This window comes from Bombina bombina, chromosome 7 (genome assembly GCF_027579735.1).
Source record: "Bombina bombina isolate aBomBom1 chromosome 7, aBomBom1.pri, whole genome shotgun sequence".
NCBI classification, from domain to species: domain Eukaryota; kingdom Metazoa; phylum Chordata; class Amphibia; order Anura; family Bombinatoridae; genus Bombina; species Bombina bombina.
The window spans coordinates 94,676,528-94,694,864 of NC_069505.1; the positions used below are offsets into that span (position 1 = coordinate 94,676,528).

An 18,337-nucleotide genomic window follows, 5' to 3' on the forward strand; every position below is an offset into this window, starting at 1 on the left:
TGTTTAATTTTGGCTTTACTGTCCCTTTAAAGATTTGAACGTACAATGAGACACATAACTTAGACTTGATCTATATGTAAGGGAGATACCTATGTTGTCCCCAGGCCATATTTAAAGGGACATTACAGTTGTTTAAATATTGACAAAACAAGCTTAAAGTTTTAATATCTATAAAACAATGGGAGCTGCCATGTTGTAACTTAGGTTACCTTCTCTGCTGTGGCCAATTAGAGACATAAATATAAATAAGTCACTAGAGTGTGCAGCCAATGGTTGTGCTGGATTTAACAGCGTTCTGCACTTCCGTTTCTAACAGGAACTGAAAAGCTCACAAATTCAGAATGGAGTTACAGGAAAAGGGGATAAAATAAAGTATATTGCAGACTTTTTTTAATATGTTTACGATTTATTATTTTATATTACCATCTCAAAGTGTTAAATGTCCCTTTTTAAGGGCTAAAATTTCAACTCAATATTTAGCTAACATGAGCTAATATTTTTTTTTTTTAAGTTTGCTGCACAAATGGTCATTAAATCAGTTTTAGTTAAATTATGCAATTTCATTTATTCTTTGGATAAATAACAGAAAATGTTATAAAATTGCAAAGTATTAAACTGCCCCCACCCAGCTACTTCATAATGTCACCCGGCTGGGAGAAATAGAAACAGTTGTCCCCATTGCAATGAAATCCCCAAGGAACCACAGCCACTGTCTTTCAGAAGTTCTTTTGCAATAAAGGACACTAAACACAGTAAAATAGCATAACCAACAAATGCATAATAAATAGACAATACAAAAGCAGTTAGTTTGGATTTCATGAGTAGTGGATTTTTTTTCTGACAAATTTCAAAGTTAGTTTTATTTTCTTTCCCCCCTGAATCATGTGACAGCCATCAGCCAATCACAAAATGCATATATTCTTTGAATCTTGCACATGCTCAGTAGGAGCTGGTGCATCAGAAAGTGTGCATATCAAAAGATTGTTGCCTATTTAGATAATGGATGTGAATTGGAAAGTTGTTTAAAATTGTGTGATCTATCTGAATCATGAAAGTTTAGTGGTCCTTTAACCCTTTGAGTGCTAATGACGGCTCTGAGCCGTCACCGAGTTTCTCACTCAGAGCCGTCATGAGCACTCCCCCACCTTGAGGGAGATCTGGGGGCTCCTTACTGATCCTACCCCGGCGATCGTGCCTGTAGAGTGACAGGCATCGCCGGGGCTTCACGTGATGCGCGGTGACGTCACGCGCAATTACGTGATGACGTCACCGCGCAACTTTATTTATACTTAACAATGCTAAGTATAGGAGGAGGGGCATGCTGCTTAGAAGCCTGTATCTCAGGCATCTAAGCAGCTACAGACCCCCAAGACCCATTGTTGGAAAGGTAATCGCCTAACCTTTCCAACAGTGTAAGTCTTGGGGGTCTGCAAAAAAAAATATAAAAGTAAAAAAAAAAAGTTTTCAAACATTTCAATAATAATAATAATAAAAAAAAATATATTAGCACCCAGGTGGGAAATGGCTTAGCAGCCAAAGGGTTAACTACCATTTCTGCACAGCTTAAAGTGAATTTAAATTAAATAAGTGCCTGTTTTTTAAAAAATACTTCAATAAAAAAAAACCTTCAATGTAAATTTTGAATGAATGAAAGTGCCCCTGTTTTTAATAGTATTTTTAAAAAGCGGGCACTTATTCATTCAAATTTACATTCACTTCAAAGAACTTCTCAGTAGAATTGCATAATTAACAAACATAATAAAAAGACAGGGCAATAACACATACTCTGAATTTCAAATAAGCAGTAGATTTTTTTTTTCTGACAAATTTTTTCTCATTTTCCGGCCCCTGTATCATGTGACAGACATCGGCGAATCACTGACTAGTATATGTATACCCTGTGATCTTGTGCACATGCTCAGTAGGATCTTGTTCCCCAGAAAGTGTGCATATAAAAAGACTGCAAAATTTGATAATGGAAGTAACTTGGAAAGTATTAAAACTGCTGCTCTATCTGAATCATAAAAGTTTTTTCTTTCCAAGGCATAGAGAATCCACAAATCCATTCTAATTACTAGTGGGAATTCAACTCCTGGCCACCAGGAGGAGGCAAAGAACACCCCAGCAGAGCTGTTAAGTATCACTACCACTTCCCATAAGCCCCCAGTTATTCTTTGCCTTATACATCAGAAGGATGTACGAAGATGGTGTCTAAAGATATAAATCTTTTAATGGGTACTTTTCCCTGCAAGCAAGGATTGGGGCTGTGCTGTGTCCATCTAACCCTCTTTAGTGAGAGTAATGGTGGCTTTTAGCAGTTAGAAGACGGTGAGAGAGTCCTTGCTTACCTTCTAACACTTATACTACCCCTCTATAGAAAATCACGGTTGGTTACCTTGCTTTTCTTTTTCTACAGGTCCCTGTAAGTGGTCGGTTGAGTCTGTCATACCTGAGAAGCTGTTCCTGCTCCGCAGCTGGATCCACAGGTAAGTGCTTTCCCTTCTAGGTTAGAAGCAATCGGCACTCTGGGGTTAATTCCTCTGTGGACTTTTCATGGGACAAAAATGATCTCTCTGTGGAGATATATTAAGAGCATCTCTGCAACACTGCATCTGCTATTAAGGGGTGAAGTAACTTGATTATCAGGTTACCATCTATGAGGCTGGCAATGAGAGGGTTAATTAGACAACAGGCATGTAAAATGTCTGTAATTGGAGTTCTCATATTTTGAGTTATATTTATTCACTCTAATCAGGATGCTTGTGTAGACTTTAGGGGGCATGTACCTTCCTTTAATGTTTTAAACAGTCCGCTGAGCGCAGCATAATCTCATGCTTTTTCAATCAGTCAGCCTGTCTCAGTTATCTGAGAAGGATCATTCCTCAGTAGCTTCTGAGGGCGAGATCTCTGATTCTGAATCTGCTGTTGCTAGTACAGCAGACTCAGAGGAGGTAAATTTTAGATTTAAGCTTGAGCACCTCCGTTTACTCTTGAAAGAGGTTCTAGTTACATTGGAGGTCTCCGACTCTACTGTCGCTGAGACTCCTAAGAGGTCTAATAAACTTAACAGAGTTTTTGATGTCAAACCTACATATGTGGAGGTGTTCCCGATTCTAGATCGCTTGTCTGACATTATAGCTCAGGAATGGGAGAAGCTGGGGATCCCCTTTTTCCCCGCCCCCTGTTTTAAAAAAAAAAAAAAGGTTCCTGTTGCTGACTCTGTGCGTGACTTGTGGCTCACTGTGCCTAAGGTAGAGGGCGCTATATCCACTCTAGCGAAGAGAAAAACTATTCCCCTTGAGGATATCTCCTCTTTTAAGGACCCTATGGATAAGAAACTGGAAGTTTACTTAAAGGGACACTAAATCCAATTTTCTTCTGTTAAGTGTGATCAGTCCACGGGTCATCATTACTTCTGGGATATTACTCCTCCCCAACAGGAAGGGCAAGAGGATTCACCCAGCAGAGCTGCATATAGCTCCTCCCCTCTACGTCACTCCCAGTCATTCTCTTGCACCCAACGACTAGATAGGATGTGTGAGAGGACTATGGTGATTATACTTAGTTTTATATCTTCAATCAAAAGTTTGTTATTTTAAAATTGCACCGGAGTGTGTTATTATCTCTCTGGCAGAGTTTGAAGAAGAATCTACCAGAGTTTTTGTTATGATTTTAGCCGGAGTAGTTAAGATCATATTGCTGTTTCTCGGCCATCTGAGGAGAGGTAAACTTCAGATCAGGGGACAGCGGGCAGATGAATCTGCATAGAGGTATGTAGCAGTTTTTATTTTCTGACAATGGAATTGATGAGAAAATCCTGCCATACCGATATAATGTCATGTATGTATACTTTACACTTCAGTATTCTGGGGAATGGTACTTCACTAGAATTACACTGTAAGAAATACATAAAGCTGTTTAATAACTAGAGATTATGTTTAACGTTTTTGCTGGAATGTAAAATCGTTTTCATTTACTGAGGTACTGAGTGAATAAATGTTTGGGCACTATTTTTCCACTTGGCAGTTGCTTAATCTGTTTTTCTGACAGTTTCTGTTCTCCCTCACTGCTGTGTGTGAGGGGGAGGGGCCGTTTTTTTGGCGCTTTTACTGCATCAAATATTTCAGTCAGCAACTCATTGTATTCCCTGCATGATCCGGTTCATCTCTACAGAGCTCAGGGGTCTTCAAAACTTATTTTGAGGGAGGTAATTTCTCTCAGCAGAGCTGTGAGAATTATAGTTTGACTGAGATAAAAAACGTTTATTCTGTAATTTGTTTCCTGCTTTCAGAATTTGTTATCTTTGCTAATGGGATTAAACCTTTGCTAAAGTTGTGTTGTTTACAAGGATTGAGGCTATAACTGTTTCAATTTATTAATTTTCAACTGTCATAGATCTTCTGTGCTTTTTAAAGGCACAGTACGTTTTAATATTATTCTAATTGAATTGTATTTCCAAGTTGCAAGTTTATTTGCTAGTGTGTTAAACATGTCTGATTCAGAGGATGATACCTGTGTCATTTGTTGCAATGCCAAAGTGGAGCCCAATAGAAATTTATGTACTAACTGTATTGATGCTACTTTAAATAAAAGTCAATCTGTACAAATTGAACAAATTTCACCAAACAATGAGGGGAGAGTTATGCCGACTAACTCGCCTCACGTGTCAGTACCTACATCTCCCGCTCAGAGGGAGGTGCGTGATATTGTAGCGCCGAGTACATCTGGGCGGCCATTACAAATCACATTACAGGATATGGCTACTGTTATGACTGAGGTTTTGGCTAAATTACCAGAACTAAGAGGTAAGCGTGATCACTCTGGGGTGAGAACAGAGTGCGCTGATAATATTAGGGCCATGTCAGACACTGCGTCACAGGTGGCAGAACGTGAGGACGGAGAACTTCATTCTGTGGGTGACGGTTCTGATCCAAACAGACTGGATTCAGATATTTCAAATTTTAAATTTAAACTGGAAAACCTCCGTGTATTACTAGGGGAGGTGTTAGCGGCTCTGAATGATTGTAACACAGTTGCAATACCAGAGAAAATGTGTAGGTTGGATAAATATTTTGCGGTACCGACGAGTACTGAGGTTTTTCCTATACCTAAGAGACTTACTGAAATTGTTACTAAGGAGTGGGATAGACCCGGTGTGCCGTTCTCACCCCCTCCGATATTTAGAAAAATGTTTCCAATAGACGCCACCACAAGGGACTTATGGCAAACGGTCCCTAAGGTGGAGGGAGCAGTTTCTACCTTAGCTAAGCGTACCACTATCCCGGTGGAGGATAGCTGTGCTTTTTCAGATCCAATGGATAAAAAGTTAGAGGGTTACCTTAAGAAAATGTTTGTTCAACAAGGTTTTATATTGCAACCCCTTGCATGCATTGCGCCGATCACGGCTGCAGCGGCATTCTGGATTGAGTCTCTGGAAGAGAACATTGGTTCAGCTACTCTGGACGACATTACGGACAGGCTTAGAGTCCTTAAACTAGCTAATTCATTCATTTCGGAGGCCGTAGTACATCTTACTAAACTTACGGCGAAGAATTCAGGATTCGCCATTCAGGCACGCAGGGCGCTGTGGCTAAAATCCTGGTCAGCTGATGTTACTTCTAAGTCTAAATTGCTTAATATACCTTTCAAAGGGCAGACCTTATTCGGGCCCGGGTTGAAAGAGATTATCGCTGACATTACAGGAGGTAAAGGCCATGCCCTGCCTCAGGACAAAGCCAAAGCCAAGACTAGACAGTCTAATTTTCGTTCCTTTCGTAATTTCAAAGCTGGAGCAGCATCAACTTCCTCTGCACCAAAACAGGAAGGAGCTGTTGCTCGCTACAGACAAGGCTGGAAACCTAACCAGTCCTGGAACAAGGGCAAGCAGACTAGGAAACCTGCTGCTGCCCCTAAGACAGCATGAATTGAGGGCCCCCGATCCGGGATCGGATCTAGTGGGGGGCAGACTTTCTCTCTTCGCCCAGGCTTGGGCAAGAGATGTTCAGGATCCCTGGGCGCTAGAGATAATATCTCAGGGATACCTTCTGGACTTCAAATACTCTCCTCCAAGAGAGAGATTTCATCTGTCAAGATTGTCAACAATCCAGACAAAGAAAGAGGCGTTTCTACGCTGCGTACAAGAGCTCTTGTTAATGGGAGTAATCCATCCAGTTCCACGATCGGAACAGGGACAGGGGTTTTACTCAAATCTGTTTGTGGTTCCCAAAAAAGAGGGAACTTTCAGACCAATCCTGGACTTAAAGATCCTAAACAAATTCCTAAGAGTTCCATCGTTCAAGATGGAGACTATTCGGACAATTTTACCTATGATCCAAGAGGGTCAGTACATGACCACTGTAGATTTAAAAGATACTTACCTTCACATACCGATTCACAAAGATCATTATCGGTACCTAAGGTTTGCCTTCCTAGACAGGCATTACCAGTTTGTGGCTCTTCCATTCGGATTGGCTACAGCTCCAAGAATCTTCACAAAGGTTCTGGGTGCTCTTCTGGCGGTACTAAGACCGCGGGGAATCTCGGTAGCTCCATACCTAGACGACATTCTGATACAAGCTTCAAGCTTTCAAACTGCCAAGTCTCATACAGAGTTAGTGCTGGCATTTCTAAGTTCACATGGATGGAAGGTGAACGAAAAGAAAAGTTCACTCGTTCCACTCACAAGAGTTCCCTTCCTGGGGACTCTTATAGATTCTGTAGAAATGAAGATTTACCTGACAGAGGACAGGCTAAAAAGACTTCAAAGTGCTTGCCGCACCCTTCATTCCATTCAACACCCGTCAGTGGCTCAATGCATGGAGGGAATCGGCTTAATGGTAGCGGCAATGGACATAGTACCCTTTGCACGCTTACACCTCAGACCACTGCAACTGTGCATGCTAAGTCAGTGGAATGGGGATTACTCAGACTTATCCCCTTCTCTGAATCTGGATCAAGAGACCAGAAATTCTCTTCTATGGTGGCTTTCTCGGCCACATCTGTCCAGGGGGATGCCATTCAGCAGACCAGACTGGACAATTGTAACAACAGACGCCAGCCTTCTAGGTTGGGGTGCCGTCTGGAATTCTCTGAAGGCTCAGGGACAATGGAGTCAGGAGGAGAGTCTCCTGCCAATAAACATTCTGGAATTGAGAGCAGTTCTCAATGCCCTCCTGGCTTGGCCCCAGTTGACAACTCGGGGGTTCATCAGGTTTCAGTCGGACAACATCACGACTGTAGCTTACATCAACCATCAGGGAGGGACAAGAAGCTCCCTAGCTATGATGGAAGTATCAAAGATAATTCTCTGGGCAGAGTCTCACTCTTGCCACCTGTCAGCAATCCACATCCCGGGAGTGGAGAACTGGGAGGCGGATTTCTTAAGTCGTCAGACTTTTCATCCGGGGGAGTGGGAACTTCATCCGGAGGTCTTTGCCCAAATACTTCGACGTTGGGGCAAACCAGAGATAGATCTCATGGCGTCTCGACAGAACGCCAAGCTTCCTCGTTACGGGTCCAGATCCAGGGATCCAGGAGCAGTCCTGATAGATGCTCTGACAGCACCTTGGGACTTCAGGATGGCTTACGTGTTTCCACCCTTCCCGTTGCTTCCGCGATTGATTGCCAGAATCAAACAAGAGAGAGCATCAGTGATTCTAATAGCACCTGCGTGGCCACGCAGGACTTGGTATGCAGACCTGGTGGACATGTCATCCTGTCCACCTTGGTCTCTACCTCTGAAACAGGACCTTCTGATACAGGGTCCCTTCAAACATCAAAATCTAACTTCTCTGAAGCTGACTGCTTGGAAATTGAACGCTTGATTTTATCAAGACGTGGGTTTTCTGAGTCAGTTATTGATACCTTAATACAGGCTAGGAAACCTGTTACCAGAAAGATTTACCATAAGATATGGCATAAATACCTATATTGGTGTGAATCCAAAGGTTACTCTTGGAGTAAGGTTAGGATTCCTAGGATATTGTCTTTTCTACAAGAAGGTTTAGAAAAGGGTTTATCTGCTAGTTCATTAAAGGGACAGATCTCAGCTCTGTCCATTCTGTTACACAAACGTCGGTCAGAAGTTCCTGACGTCCAGGCTTTTTGTCAGGCTTTGACCAGGATTAAGCCTGTGTTTAAAACTGTTGCTCCACCATGGAGTCTAAACCTTGTTCTTAATGTTTTTCAGGGCGTTCCGTTTGAACCCCTTCATTCCATTGATATAAAGTTGTTATCTTGGAAAGTTCTATTTTTAATGGCTATTTCCTCGGCTCGAAGAGTCTCTGAATTATCAGCCTTACATTGTGATTCTCCTTATTTGATTTTTCATTCGGATAAGGTAGTCCTGCGTACTAAACCTGGGTTCTTACCTAAGGTAGTTACTAACAGGAATATCAATCAAGAGATTGTTGTTCCTTCTTTATGCCCAAATCCTTCTTCAAAGAAGGAACGTCTACTGCACAACCTGGATGTAGTCCGTGCTCTAAAATTTTACTTACAGGCAACTAAGGAATTTCGACAAACGTCTTCTCTGTTTGTCATTTACTCTGGGCAGAGGAGAGGTCAAAAAGCTTCCGCTACCTCTCTTTCTTTTTGGCTTCGTAGCATAATTCGTTTAGCTTATGAGACTGCTGGACAGCAGCCTCCTGAAAGAATTACAGCTCATTCTACTAGAGCTGTGGCTTCCACTTGGGCCTTCAAGAATGAGGCCTCTGTTGAACAGATTTGCAAGGCTGCAACTTGGTCTTCACTTCATACTTTTTCCAAATTTTACAAATTTGACACTTTTGCTTCATCGGAGGCTATTTTTGGGAGAAAGGTTCTTCAGGCAGTGGTTCCTTCTGTATAAAGAGCCTGCCTATCCCTCCCGTCATCCGTGTACTTTTGCTTTGGTATTGGTATCCCAGAAGTAATGATGACCCGTGGACTGATCACACTTAACAGAAGAAAACATAATTTATGCTTACCTGATAAATTCCTTTCTTCTGTAGTGTGATCAGTCCACGGCCCGCCCTGTTTTTAAGGCAGGTAAATATTTTTTAATTTATACTCCAGTCACCACTTCACCCTTGGCTTTTCCTTTCTCGTTGGTCCTTGGTCGAATGACTGGGAGTGACGTAGAGGGGAGGAGCTATATGCAGCTCTGCTGGGTGAATCCTCTTGCACTTCCTGTTGGGGAGGAGTAATATCCCAGAAGTAATGATGACCCGTGGACTGATCACACTACAGAAGAAAGGAATTTATCAGGTAAGCATAAATTATGTTTTTTTCTTTTGAGATTCAGATAGAGCATGACATTTTAAGCAACTTTCTAATTTACTCCTATTATCACATTTTCTTCATTCTCTTGGTATCTTTATTTGAAATGCAAGAATATAAGTTTAGATGCCGGCCCATTTTTGGTGAACAACCTGGGTTGTTCTTGCTGATTGGTGGATAAATTCATCCACCAATAAAAAAGTGCTGTCAAGAGTTCTGAACCCCAAAAAAAGCTTAGATGCATTCTTTTTCAAAAAAAGATAGCAAGAGAACGAAGAAAAAATTAGGAGTAAATTAGAAAGTTGTTTAAAATTGCATGCTCTATCTGATTCGCAAAAGAAAAAAATTGGGTTCAGTGTCCCTTTAAGAAAGATGTTTCTTCATCAGGGTTTGCAATGTATTGTGACTGTTGCTGGTGCAGCCTCTTATTGTTGCAACTTTTTGTCCGACCTAATTTCAGAGGAGACTACCATAGAGGAGATCCAGGATAGAATCAAGGCTCTAAAGCTGGCTAATACTTTTATCTGTGATGCCAGCATGCAAATTGTTTTTCTAGCTTTCCAGTTCTAGTACGCAGAGTTCTGTGGCTAAAATCTTGGCCTGCAGATGTAACATCCAAGTCCAAACTTCTGTCTTTGCCCTTTAAAGGCAAAACTTTATTTGGTCCTGGTTTGGCTGAGATAATTTCCGAAGTTATTGGTGGAAAGGGAGCTTTCCTACTTCAGGACAAGAAGGGTAGACCTAAGGGTTGCCAGAATTCTAATTTTCGTTCCATTCGCAACTTCAAAGGACAAAAGCCTTCCTCCTCTTCTTCCAAAATGGAGCAATCCAGAACTTCATGGAGGTCTAGTCAACCTTTGAATAAAGGAAATCAATCCAAGAAACCTTCCTCTGAGTCTAAGTCAACATAAGGTGCCGCGGCTGATCCAGTCTTGGATCGAGTAGGGGGCAGGCTGTCCTTCTTTCAACAGGCTTGGATCTGCAATGTCTCAGATCCTTGGGCAGTGGAAGTAGTCTCCCAGGGATACAGAATAGGATTCAAATCTTGTACCCCCAGGGGCAGATTTCTCTTGTCAAGATTATCTGTAAACCGGGTAAAGAGAGAGGCTTTCTTAAACTGCGTAAAGGAGCTAGCTTCTCTGGTAGTGATTGCCCAGTGCCTCTGAAAGAACAGGGTTAAGGATTCTGTTTCATCCCATTTTGGACCTCAAGTGTCTCAACAAATTTCTCAAGATTCCGTCCTTCAAAATGGAGACTATACGTTCCATTCTCCCTTTTTATTCAGGAGGGTCAATTTATGACTACCATAGAACTGAAGGACCCTTATCTTAATGTCCCTATTCACAGGGAACATCACCAATTCCTACGGTTTGTCTTTCTAGACAAACACTTTCAATTTGTTGCCCTTCCCTTGGCCTTGCCATGGCTCCCCAAATCTTTACAAAGGTTCTAGGGGCTCTTTTGGCGGTAGTCAGATCTCAGGGAATTGCGGTGGCTCTGTACCTGGACGATGTCTTGGTTCAGGCGCTATCTTTTCATTTAGCAAGATCCCATACAGACTCTCTGTTGGCTATTCTACGTTCCCATGGGTGGAAAGTAAATCTGGAAAAGAGTTCCATGGTACTAAACACCAGGGTATGCTTTTTAGGGACGGTCATAGACTCTCTGTTCATGAAGATTTTTGTAGGTCAGAAAATCCAAACTTCTTGCTTCTTGTCTTTCTCTTGAGTCCTCTATCCGTCCATCAGTGGCTCAGTGTATGGAAGTAATTGTTCTAATGGACTTTTATTCCTTTTTGCTCATTTCCATCGAAGACCTCTACAGTTATGCATGCTCAGACAATGGAACGGAGACCACTCGGACCTCTCTCAGAGGATAGTTCTGGACTCCCTGACGAGAGACTCACTATCTTGGTGGATCTCCCAGGACCATCTGTCTCAGGGCACATGCTTCCTGAGACCATCTTGGGGGATTGTGACCACAGATGCCAGCCTGTCGGCCTGGGGAGCAGTTTGGAGTTCATTAAAGGCTCAGGGTCTTCTCTCCCAATAAGTATCCTAGAGTTGAGAGCAATCTTCAATGCTCTAACAGCTTTGTCTCAACTGTGTTTGGTCCAGTTTATCAGATACCAGTCGGACATCGCCTCATGGCGTATATCAACCACCAGGGAGGAACTCAGAGTTCCTTAGCTATGAAGGAGGTGACGCGCATTCTTCGTTGGTCGGAGTCTCACGATTGTCACCTTTCTGCCATCCACATCCCAGGGGTGGACAACTGGGAAGCAGATTTTCTAAACAGGCAGACTTTTCATCCAGGGGAGTGGGCCCTTCATCCGGAGGTATTCTCAATGATAACCTTCAGGTGGGGACTTCTGGAGTTGGATCTGATGGCATCTCGTCTAAATGCCAAGCTTACAAGGTACAGGTCAAGGTCAAGAGATCCGCAAGCAGCTCTGATCGACGCTCTGGCAGTTCCTTGGGACTTCGGTCTTGTGTACCTGTTTCCTCCGCGTGCACTCCTTTTTCGAGTAATAGCTTGTATCAAACAGGAGAGGGCATTGGTGATTCTATTCGCCCATGCCTGCCCTCGCAGGATCTTGTTTGCAGATCTGATGAAGACGTCTTCTCTTCCCCCTTGGAGGTTGCCTTTGAGGGAAGGACCTTCTACTTCAGGGTCCCTTCCTCCACCCAAATCCAGATTCTTTAACCTGACTGCTTGGAGATTAAACACAGTTTTTCTGAGAAGGTCATTGATACCATGCTTCATGCTCGAAAGCCGCTAACGCGCAACATTTACCATAAAGTGTGGCATAAATACCTTAATTGGTGCGAATCAAGGGGTTTCTCTTGGAGTCAAGTGAGGGTTCCCCCGCATTTTGTCCTTTCTTCAGGATGGCCTGGAGAAAGGCTTGTCAGTCAGTACTCTGAAGGGTCAGATATCTGCACTATTTATTCTTTTGCATAAACGTCTGGCAGACCTGCCAGATGTTCAATCTTTTGTCCAGGCCTGTGTTTAAACCTGTTGCTCATCCATGGAGCCTTAATCTTGTTCTTAAAGTTCTGCAGCAGGCTTCGTTTGAGCCTATGCACTCTGTTGATATTAAGTTGTTATCTTGGAAAGTTTTATTTCTTCTGCTCGCAGAGTTTCCGAGCTTTCGGCTCTGCAGTATGATTCCCCTTACCTTATTTTTCATGTTGATAAGGCGGTCCTTAGTACTAAGATGGGATTTCTTCCTAAAGTAGTGTCATATTGCTACATCAATCAGGAAATTGTTGCTCCTTCTCTTTGTCCTAATCCTCCTCTTCAGAAGGAACGCCTGGATGTTGTGCATGCTCTAGAATTTTATCTACAAGCAACTAAAGATTTTCCGCAATCTACTGCCCTGTTCTCTGGTAAGCGTAAGGGTCAGAAGGCTCCTCCCTTCCATCCCACTCCAGTCATTCTCTTTGCCTGTGTTAGTGATAGGAAGAGGTAAAGTGAGGTGTTAGTTTGGATTCTTCAATCAAGAGTTAATTATTTTTAAAATGGTACCAGTCAGTGCTATTTTATTATAGGGTGTAGCCGTATTCCTTGTCAGCCTCTAGAGTAGAGCTACAGATGGCTTTAAAGCAATGGGAACTGGTGGGACTCAACTTTCACTGTGCCTCCCATACTAGTGCTGCCCTTCTGATGATGGTCTTAGCAGATATTAACTAAGGTCCTTTCTGTGTCCACAGAGCTGCAGGAGGGAGAAGACTTCTTGATCCTGTGGACGTGTCATGCTGTCGCTCAGCATAGAGGTAAGTGCAGTCTTTTATTTTTCTGGGCCACTTGCTATCTCAGAAATTACTGTACACTTCCTATCTGTTGGGGAACATGGGCTCTCTGGGTAGGGCTTTCCTGTTTAACAGCGTGTGGGGTTCTCATGTGGCCATGTCAACCGACACGATGATGTTACTTATCAGATGCTCTGGAAGAGCTGTACTTTATTAGAATGACGGCTCTGTGTTTTGTGTAACTGAGTGAGGGCTTCCCTACAGGTCACTGTCTAGTGTACTTGGGGCAGAGGCTGGGGGTATGTTACCGGAGCCTTGCAAGGAGACTCCGGTTCACGGCTCTGTGTTTTGTGTTAACTATCCGGCTTTTTCGGATTGCTTTCGGCAATGGCTTATGCGACGCCCACAAAGGGCGGGGTTTACTTTGGCACGCTTGGACTTAGTAGCCGCACAGCGTACATCATTTCCGGAAGTCCCGACTGCTTGTAGAGACCATCGCAAGTGACGCCACGACCGCATGTTTGAGAATTAAGCAAGCGGTCTTGGGCGTTGTGGGATTCATTCCGGATTAGTGCCTAAGAGTGGTCGGTGGACCGTGAGGGCAGGTAGGCGCCTCAGCAGAGTTGTTGAGGCGAGGTGGTGCTTGTTTCCTTGTTAAAATCTATTGATGCTGATATCGTCTAACTGATTTGCAGTAACAAAGAAAAATTGTTAGATGTTTTATTTCTTAAAGGCACAGTATCTTGTCAGGATCACATGTACTGACAAGTATTTAGTTTGTGCTGATATTCACTGTACAATTTGGCCATAAATTGAGAAACTATATAATTTAAAGGAGCCAAGACCAATTTTTTCTTGCTTTCTGTTATCATGGATTCAGATGATATCCAGACTGTAACATGTTCCATGTGTTTGGATGCCACTGTGGAACCTCCTGTTCCTTTTTGTCCCTCATGCATTGAGAGGGCTTTACATTATAGAGACCAAATTTTTTTTGATAAATCTTTGCCTAAGGCGGATGCTTCTCAGGAGTCTACAGTTGCAGAGGCCTGCTTCCGAGATACGGGTCCAGATCCAGGGATCCTCAGGCCGAGCTGATAGATGCCTTGGCAGTGCCTTGGTCTTTCAGCCTACCTTATGTATTCCCTCCGTTTGCTCTCCTTCCCCGGGTGATTGCTTGAATCAAACAGGAGAGGGCATCGGTGATCCTCATCGCCCATGCGTGGCCTCGCAGGATTTGGTATGCCGATCTGGTGGACATGTCATCTCAGCCACCGTGGAAACTCCCATTGAGGAAAGACCTTCTCTTTCAGGGTCCCTTCCATTATCCGAATCTCGTTTCCCTACAGCTGACTGATTGGAGATTGAACGCTTAATTTTAACTAAGCAAGGTTTTTCTGATTCGGTCATAGATACTTTGATTCAGGCACGTAAGCCTGTTACTAGGAAAATTTACCATAAGATATGGCGTAAATATCTTTATTGGTGTGAATCCAAGGGCTACTCATGGAGTAGGGTTAGGATTCCCAGGATTTTGTCTTTTCTCCAAGAAGGATTGGAGAAGGGGTTGTCCGCAAGCACTTTAAAAGACTCCTGGTTCTGCACCAAACCCCCCCTTTTAGAATCATTTTTTGGGAGCCAAGAGGAAGATCCCATAGATCCAAGAGCTTTTTTACCCCTGTAGTGCTGACTGTATAAATCTGTTTGAGTATACAGATGTCCCAGATGTACAATCTTTTTTTGTCAGGCTCTGACTAGAATCAGGCCTGTATTTAAACCAATTGCTCCTCCTTGCCATTTGAACCTATGCATTCCATAGATATTAAGTTGGTATCTTGGAAAGTGTTATTTTTGGTTGCTATTTCTTCTGCTCGAAGAGTATCTGAGCTTTTGGCATTGCAATGTGATTCTCCTTATCTTATTTTCCATTCAGATAAGGTGGTGTTACGAACTAAACCTGGTTTTCTTCCTAAGGTTGTTTCAAATAAGAATATTAATCAGGAAGTTGTTGTTCCTTCCTTGTGTCCTAATTCTTCTTCTAAGAAGGAGCGTCTGTTACATAATTTGGACGTGGTCGTGCTTTGAAGTTCTACTTACAGGCGACTAAGGATTTTCGTCAATCGTCTTCCTTTTTTGTTGTTTTTTCTGGGAAACGGTGTCAGAAAGCTAAGGCTACCTCTCTTTTTGACTGAAGAGTATCATCCGTTTTGCATATGAGACTGCTGGACAGCAGCCTCCTGAACGAATTACGGCCCATTCCATTAGGGCTGTGGCTTCCTCATGGGCATTCAAAAATTATGCTTCTGTTGAACAGATTTGCAAAGCTGCAACTTGGTTGTCTCTTCACACTTTTTCCAAATTTTACAAATTTGATACCTTTGCCTCGGCTGAGGCTGTTTTTGGGAGGAAAGTAGGAAAGTTCTTCAAGCAGTGGTGCCTTCCGTTTAGGTTCCCTGTCTTGTCCCTCCCTTTTCATCCGTGTACTATAGCTTTGGTATTGTATCCCACAAGTAAGGATGAAATCCGTGGACTCATCGTATCTTTAAAAAGAAAAGGAAATTTATTCTTACCTTATAAATTTGTTTCTTTTTAGATACGATGAGTCCACGGCCCACCCTGTTTTATGAGACAGGTCTTTATTTTTGTTAAACTTCAGTCACCTCTGCACCTCGGCTTTTCCTTTCTCTTTCTAACTTCGGTCGAATGACTGGAGTGGGAAGGAAGGGAGGAGCTATATATACAGCTCTGCTGTGGTGCTCTTTACCTCCTCCTGCTGACCAGGAGGCGATATCCCACAAGTAAGGATGAAATCCGTGGACTCATCGTATCTAAAAAGAAAAAAAAGTACCCGGTTTTTAAAAATTCGACTAAAAACAGGGGCACTTTAATTCATCAAAATTTACATTTCACTCCTGTTGAGAAAAAAATCTTACCTTTTAAACTTGACAGCCGCTCCAGCTTCCTCCTCCCGTCGCAAAGCCTCTTCCTGGGTCTAAAATGAGGAATCCGGCTTCCTCCAATCACAGCGTTTAATCGGACACTCATTCCCCCGGGGGGAAGCCGTGATTGGAGGATGACCTATCCATCATTTCTGACGTCAGAAATGGCTTGCAACGACCGGAGGAAGCTGGTGCTGCTGTCAAGATTAAAAGGGGAATTTTTTTTTATTTTCACAACAGGAGTGAAATGTAAATTTTGATGAATAAAAGTGCCCCTGTTTTTAATCAAATTTTTAAAAACCGGGCACTTTAGCATCAAAATTGACTTTAATTTAAATAATGCTACATGCAGTAATAGATTAACATAAATAAGCGCATAGCAGTTAACAACATCAACTAGGTGGTTCTGGGCAAGACAGCAGCTGGATAGAAATAAGAAAGTTGTTGAAATGAGAGAGTGGAGAAAGAGAGTGCTGATAGTCATGGAAGATCACTGCAGACCTGGAGATTTTCTTTTACTAATCATCTCTTCTCCCTTCTCTCTCTTAACTATCTTTCTCCCCTCCCTCCCTCCCTTTCTTTTCCCTCTCTCATATATTTTTACTTTCTTTTTTTCCACTTTTTTTTACTTTTCATCTCCAATCTCTCTCATTCTCTCTCTCCCCCCGTTTACCCTCTCAAAAGTAACAGTTTAAGCACCAATGATGTTCCTACAGCCCTAGAGGAATAACATATACTTTATACCTTTCTAGAATATATAATATCCCTTCAGATAATATTTTTAGCACAGAGCCCAAAATGTGTGTTTTTATCAATGCTGCTATAGAAGTGTAAATTTTTTTCACTCACTAGCTTTTACTCGCCACCATTAAAATTTCCACTAGCCAATGGCTAGTAAAGAATAGAAATTTTGAGCCCTAAGCTACTAGCCAGGCGAAAATGTCGCTCGCCACTTCTAATCCAACCCACCACCTGCCCACACCACATTCACTACCCCCACCCCCTTCTTTGCATTGCTTTAGCCATTGTGAAACACCTTATTGTGCAGTTGTTTTTTTTTATATTGTTTTAATTTGAAACCATAACAAATTAAGTCATTTTAATACAATTATTACGAATAGATAAATTAGCTGGTCTTTTTGCATGGTCTATAGATAACATTAATCTCCCTCTCTACTTGTGAGTGGGCGAGTGGAAATTTGGAGCCCTGTCTCTCCTATAGATCTCTCTTTCTACACTTAAAAAACCTACTCTGTTTTTGTGATCTCTTCTTGTAGGTATCACATGGAGTGTCTCACTCCACCATTGGACGCTGTTCCCGTTGATGAATGGTTTTGTCCAGAATGCGCAGAGTCGAATCAACCTGAAGAAGGTAACATTGGTGCAGATGACATCCTAATCTGTTTAATTTAGCTGAGGCTTTCTCTATAAAGTAATACTCTGACTTCTTCTATTAGGGGCAATATGTATCTTCCGTAAAATTGGTGCCTCCTGTCTCTCTCTTTTTCTGTTTTGATAGCACATGCACCTGAAATTCTTTAGTTTGCTAGAAATTTCCACACCCACTCAGAGAGGTAGAATATATATTTGTGTGTGTCTATCTATCTATCTATCTATCTATCTATCTATCTATCTATATTTATATATATACACTGTATGTATCTCTCGTTTTTTAAAATGAGATGTTAAGAGCTTTTATGAACTTCAAATTTGACCTTTCTTTTAAACACTTTGAATTGCAATTTTCATAGGGCTGTTATGTATGGGTTGTACAGCTTCAGTGCCCCTTTGAAGACCAAATTAAGAACACAAAACCTATATTTTTACTCACACTTAGATGTCCAAGGTGGTTATTTGTAAGACTTCCTAAATTCGCTCAAAACACTTTACTTTTATGACAAATTGAATTTTTTTCCCCGTCACATTTTCTTTGAGTGTTTAGGTGACTGAAATGGAGGTGTGGTTCGAGTGTGTGCATCAGGGTGTAGTTAAAGGGACGTAAAATCCAAAATGTATCCTTCAGGACTCAGAGAATACAATATTAAACAACTTTGCAATTTACTTTTATTATAAAATGTTCTTGGTTTTCTTGTTATCCTTTGTTGAAAAGCAGGAATGTAAGTTCAGGAGTGTGCACATATCTGCAGCACTATATGGCAGCAGTTTTGCCACAGTGTCATACATTAGTAAGAGCTACCTATCTAGAAATCTCTTCAACAAAGAATAACATGAGAACGAAGCTAATTTTATAACCAGTAAATTGGAACATTTTTTAAAATTGTATTCTCTGTCTAAATCATAAAAGAAAAAAATTGAGTTTCATGTCCCTTTAAAAGACCATTAAATACAATAGAATGGCATAATCAAGAAATGAAACCTAAAACG

At 42.0% G+C, this 18,337-nt stretch overlaps 1 protein-coding gene across 2 annotated transcripts in view; it reads left to right on the forward strand.

Annotated features, from left to right (window-relative positions):
* PHRF1 (PHD and ring finger domains 1) overlaps window positions 1–18,337 on the forward strand; it is a 247,004-nt gene that overhangs the window by 57,887 nt on the left and 170,780 nt on the right. For both annotated transcript variants that reach the window (XM_053720192.1, XM_053720193.1), the window contains exon 7: window positions 17,230–17,324. In XM_053720192.1, the coding sequence (XP_053576167.1) occupies window positions 17,230–17,324 (95 nt within the window). The remainder of the gene's footprint in view (window positions 1–17,229; window positions 17,325–18,337) is intronic.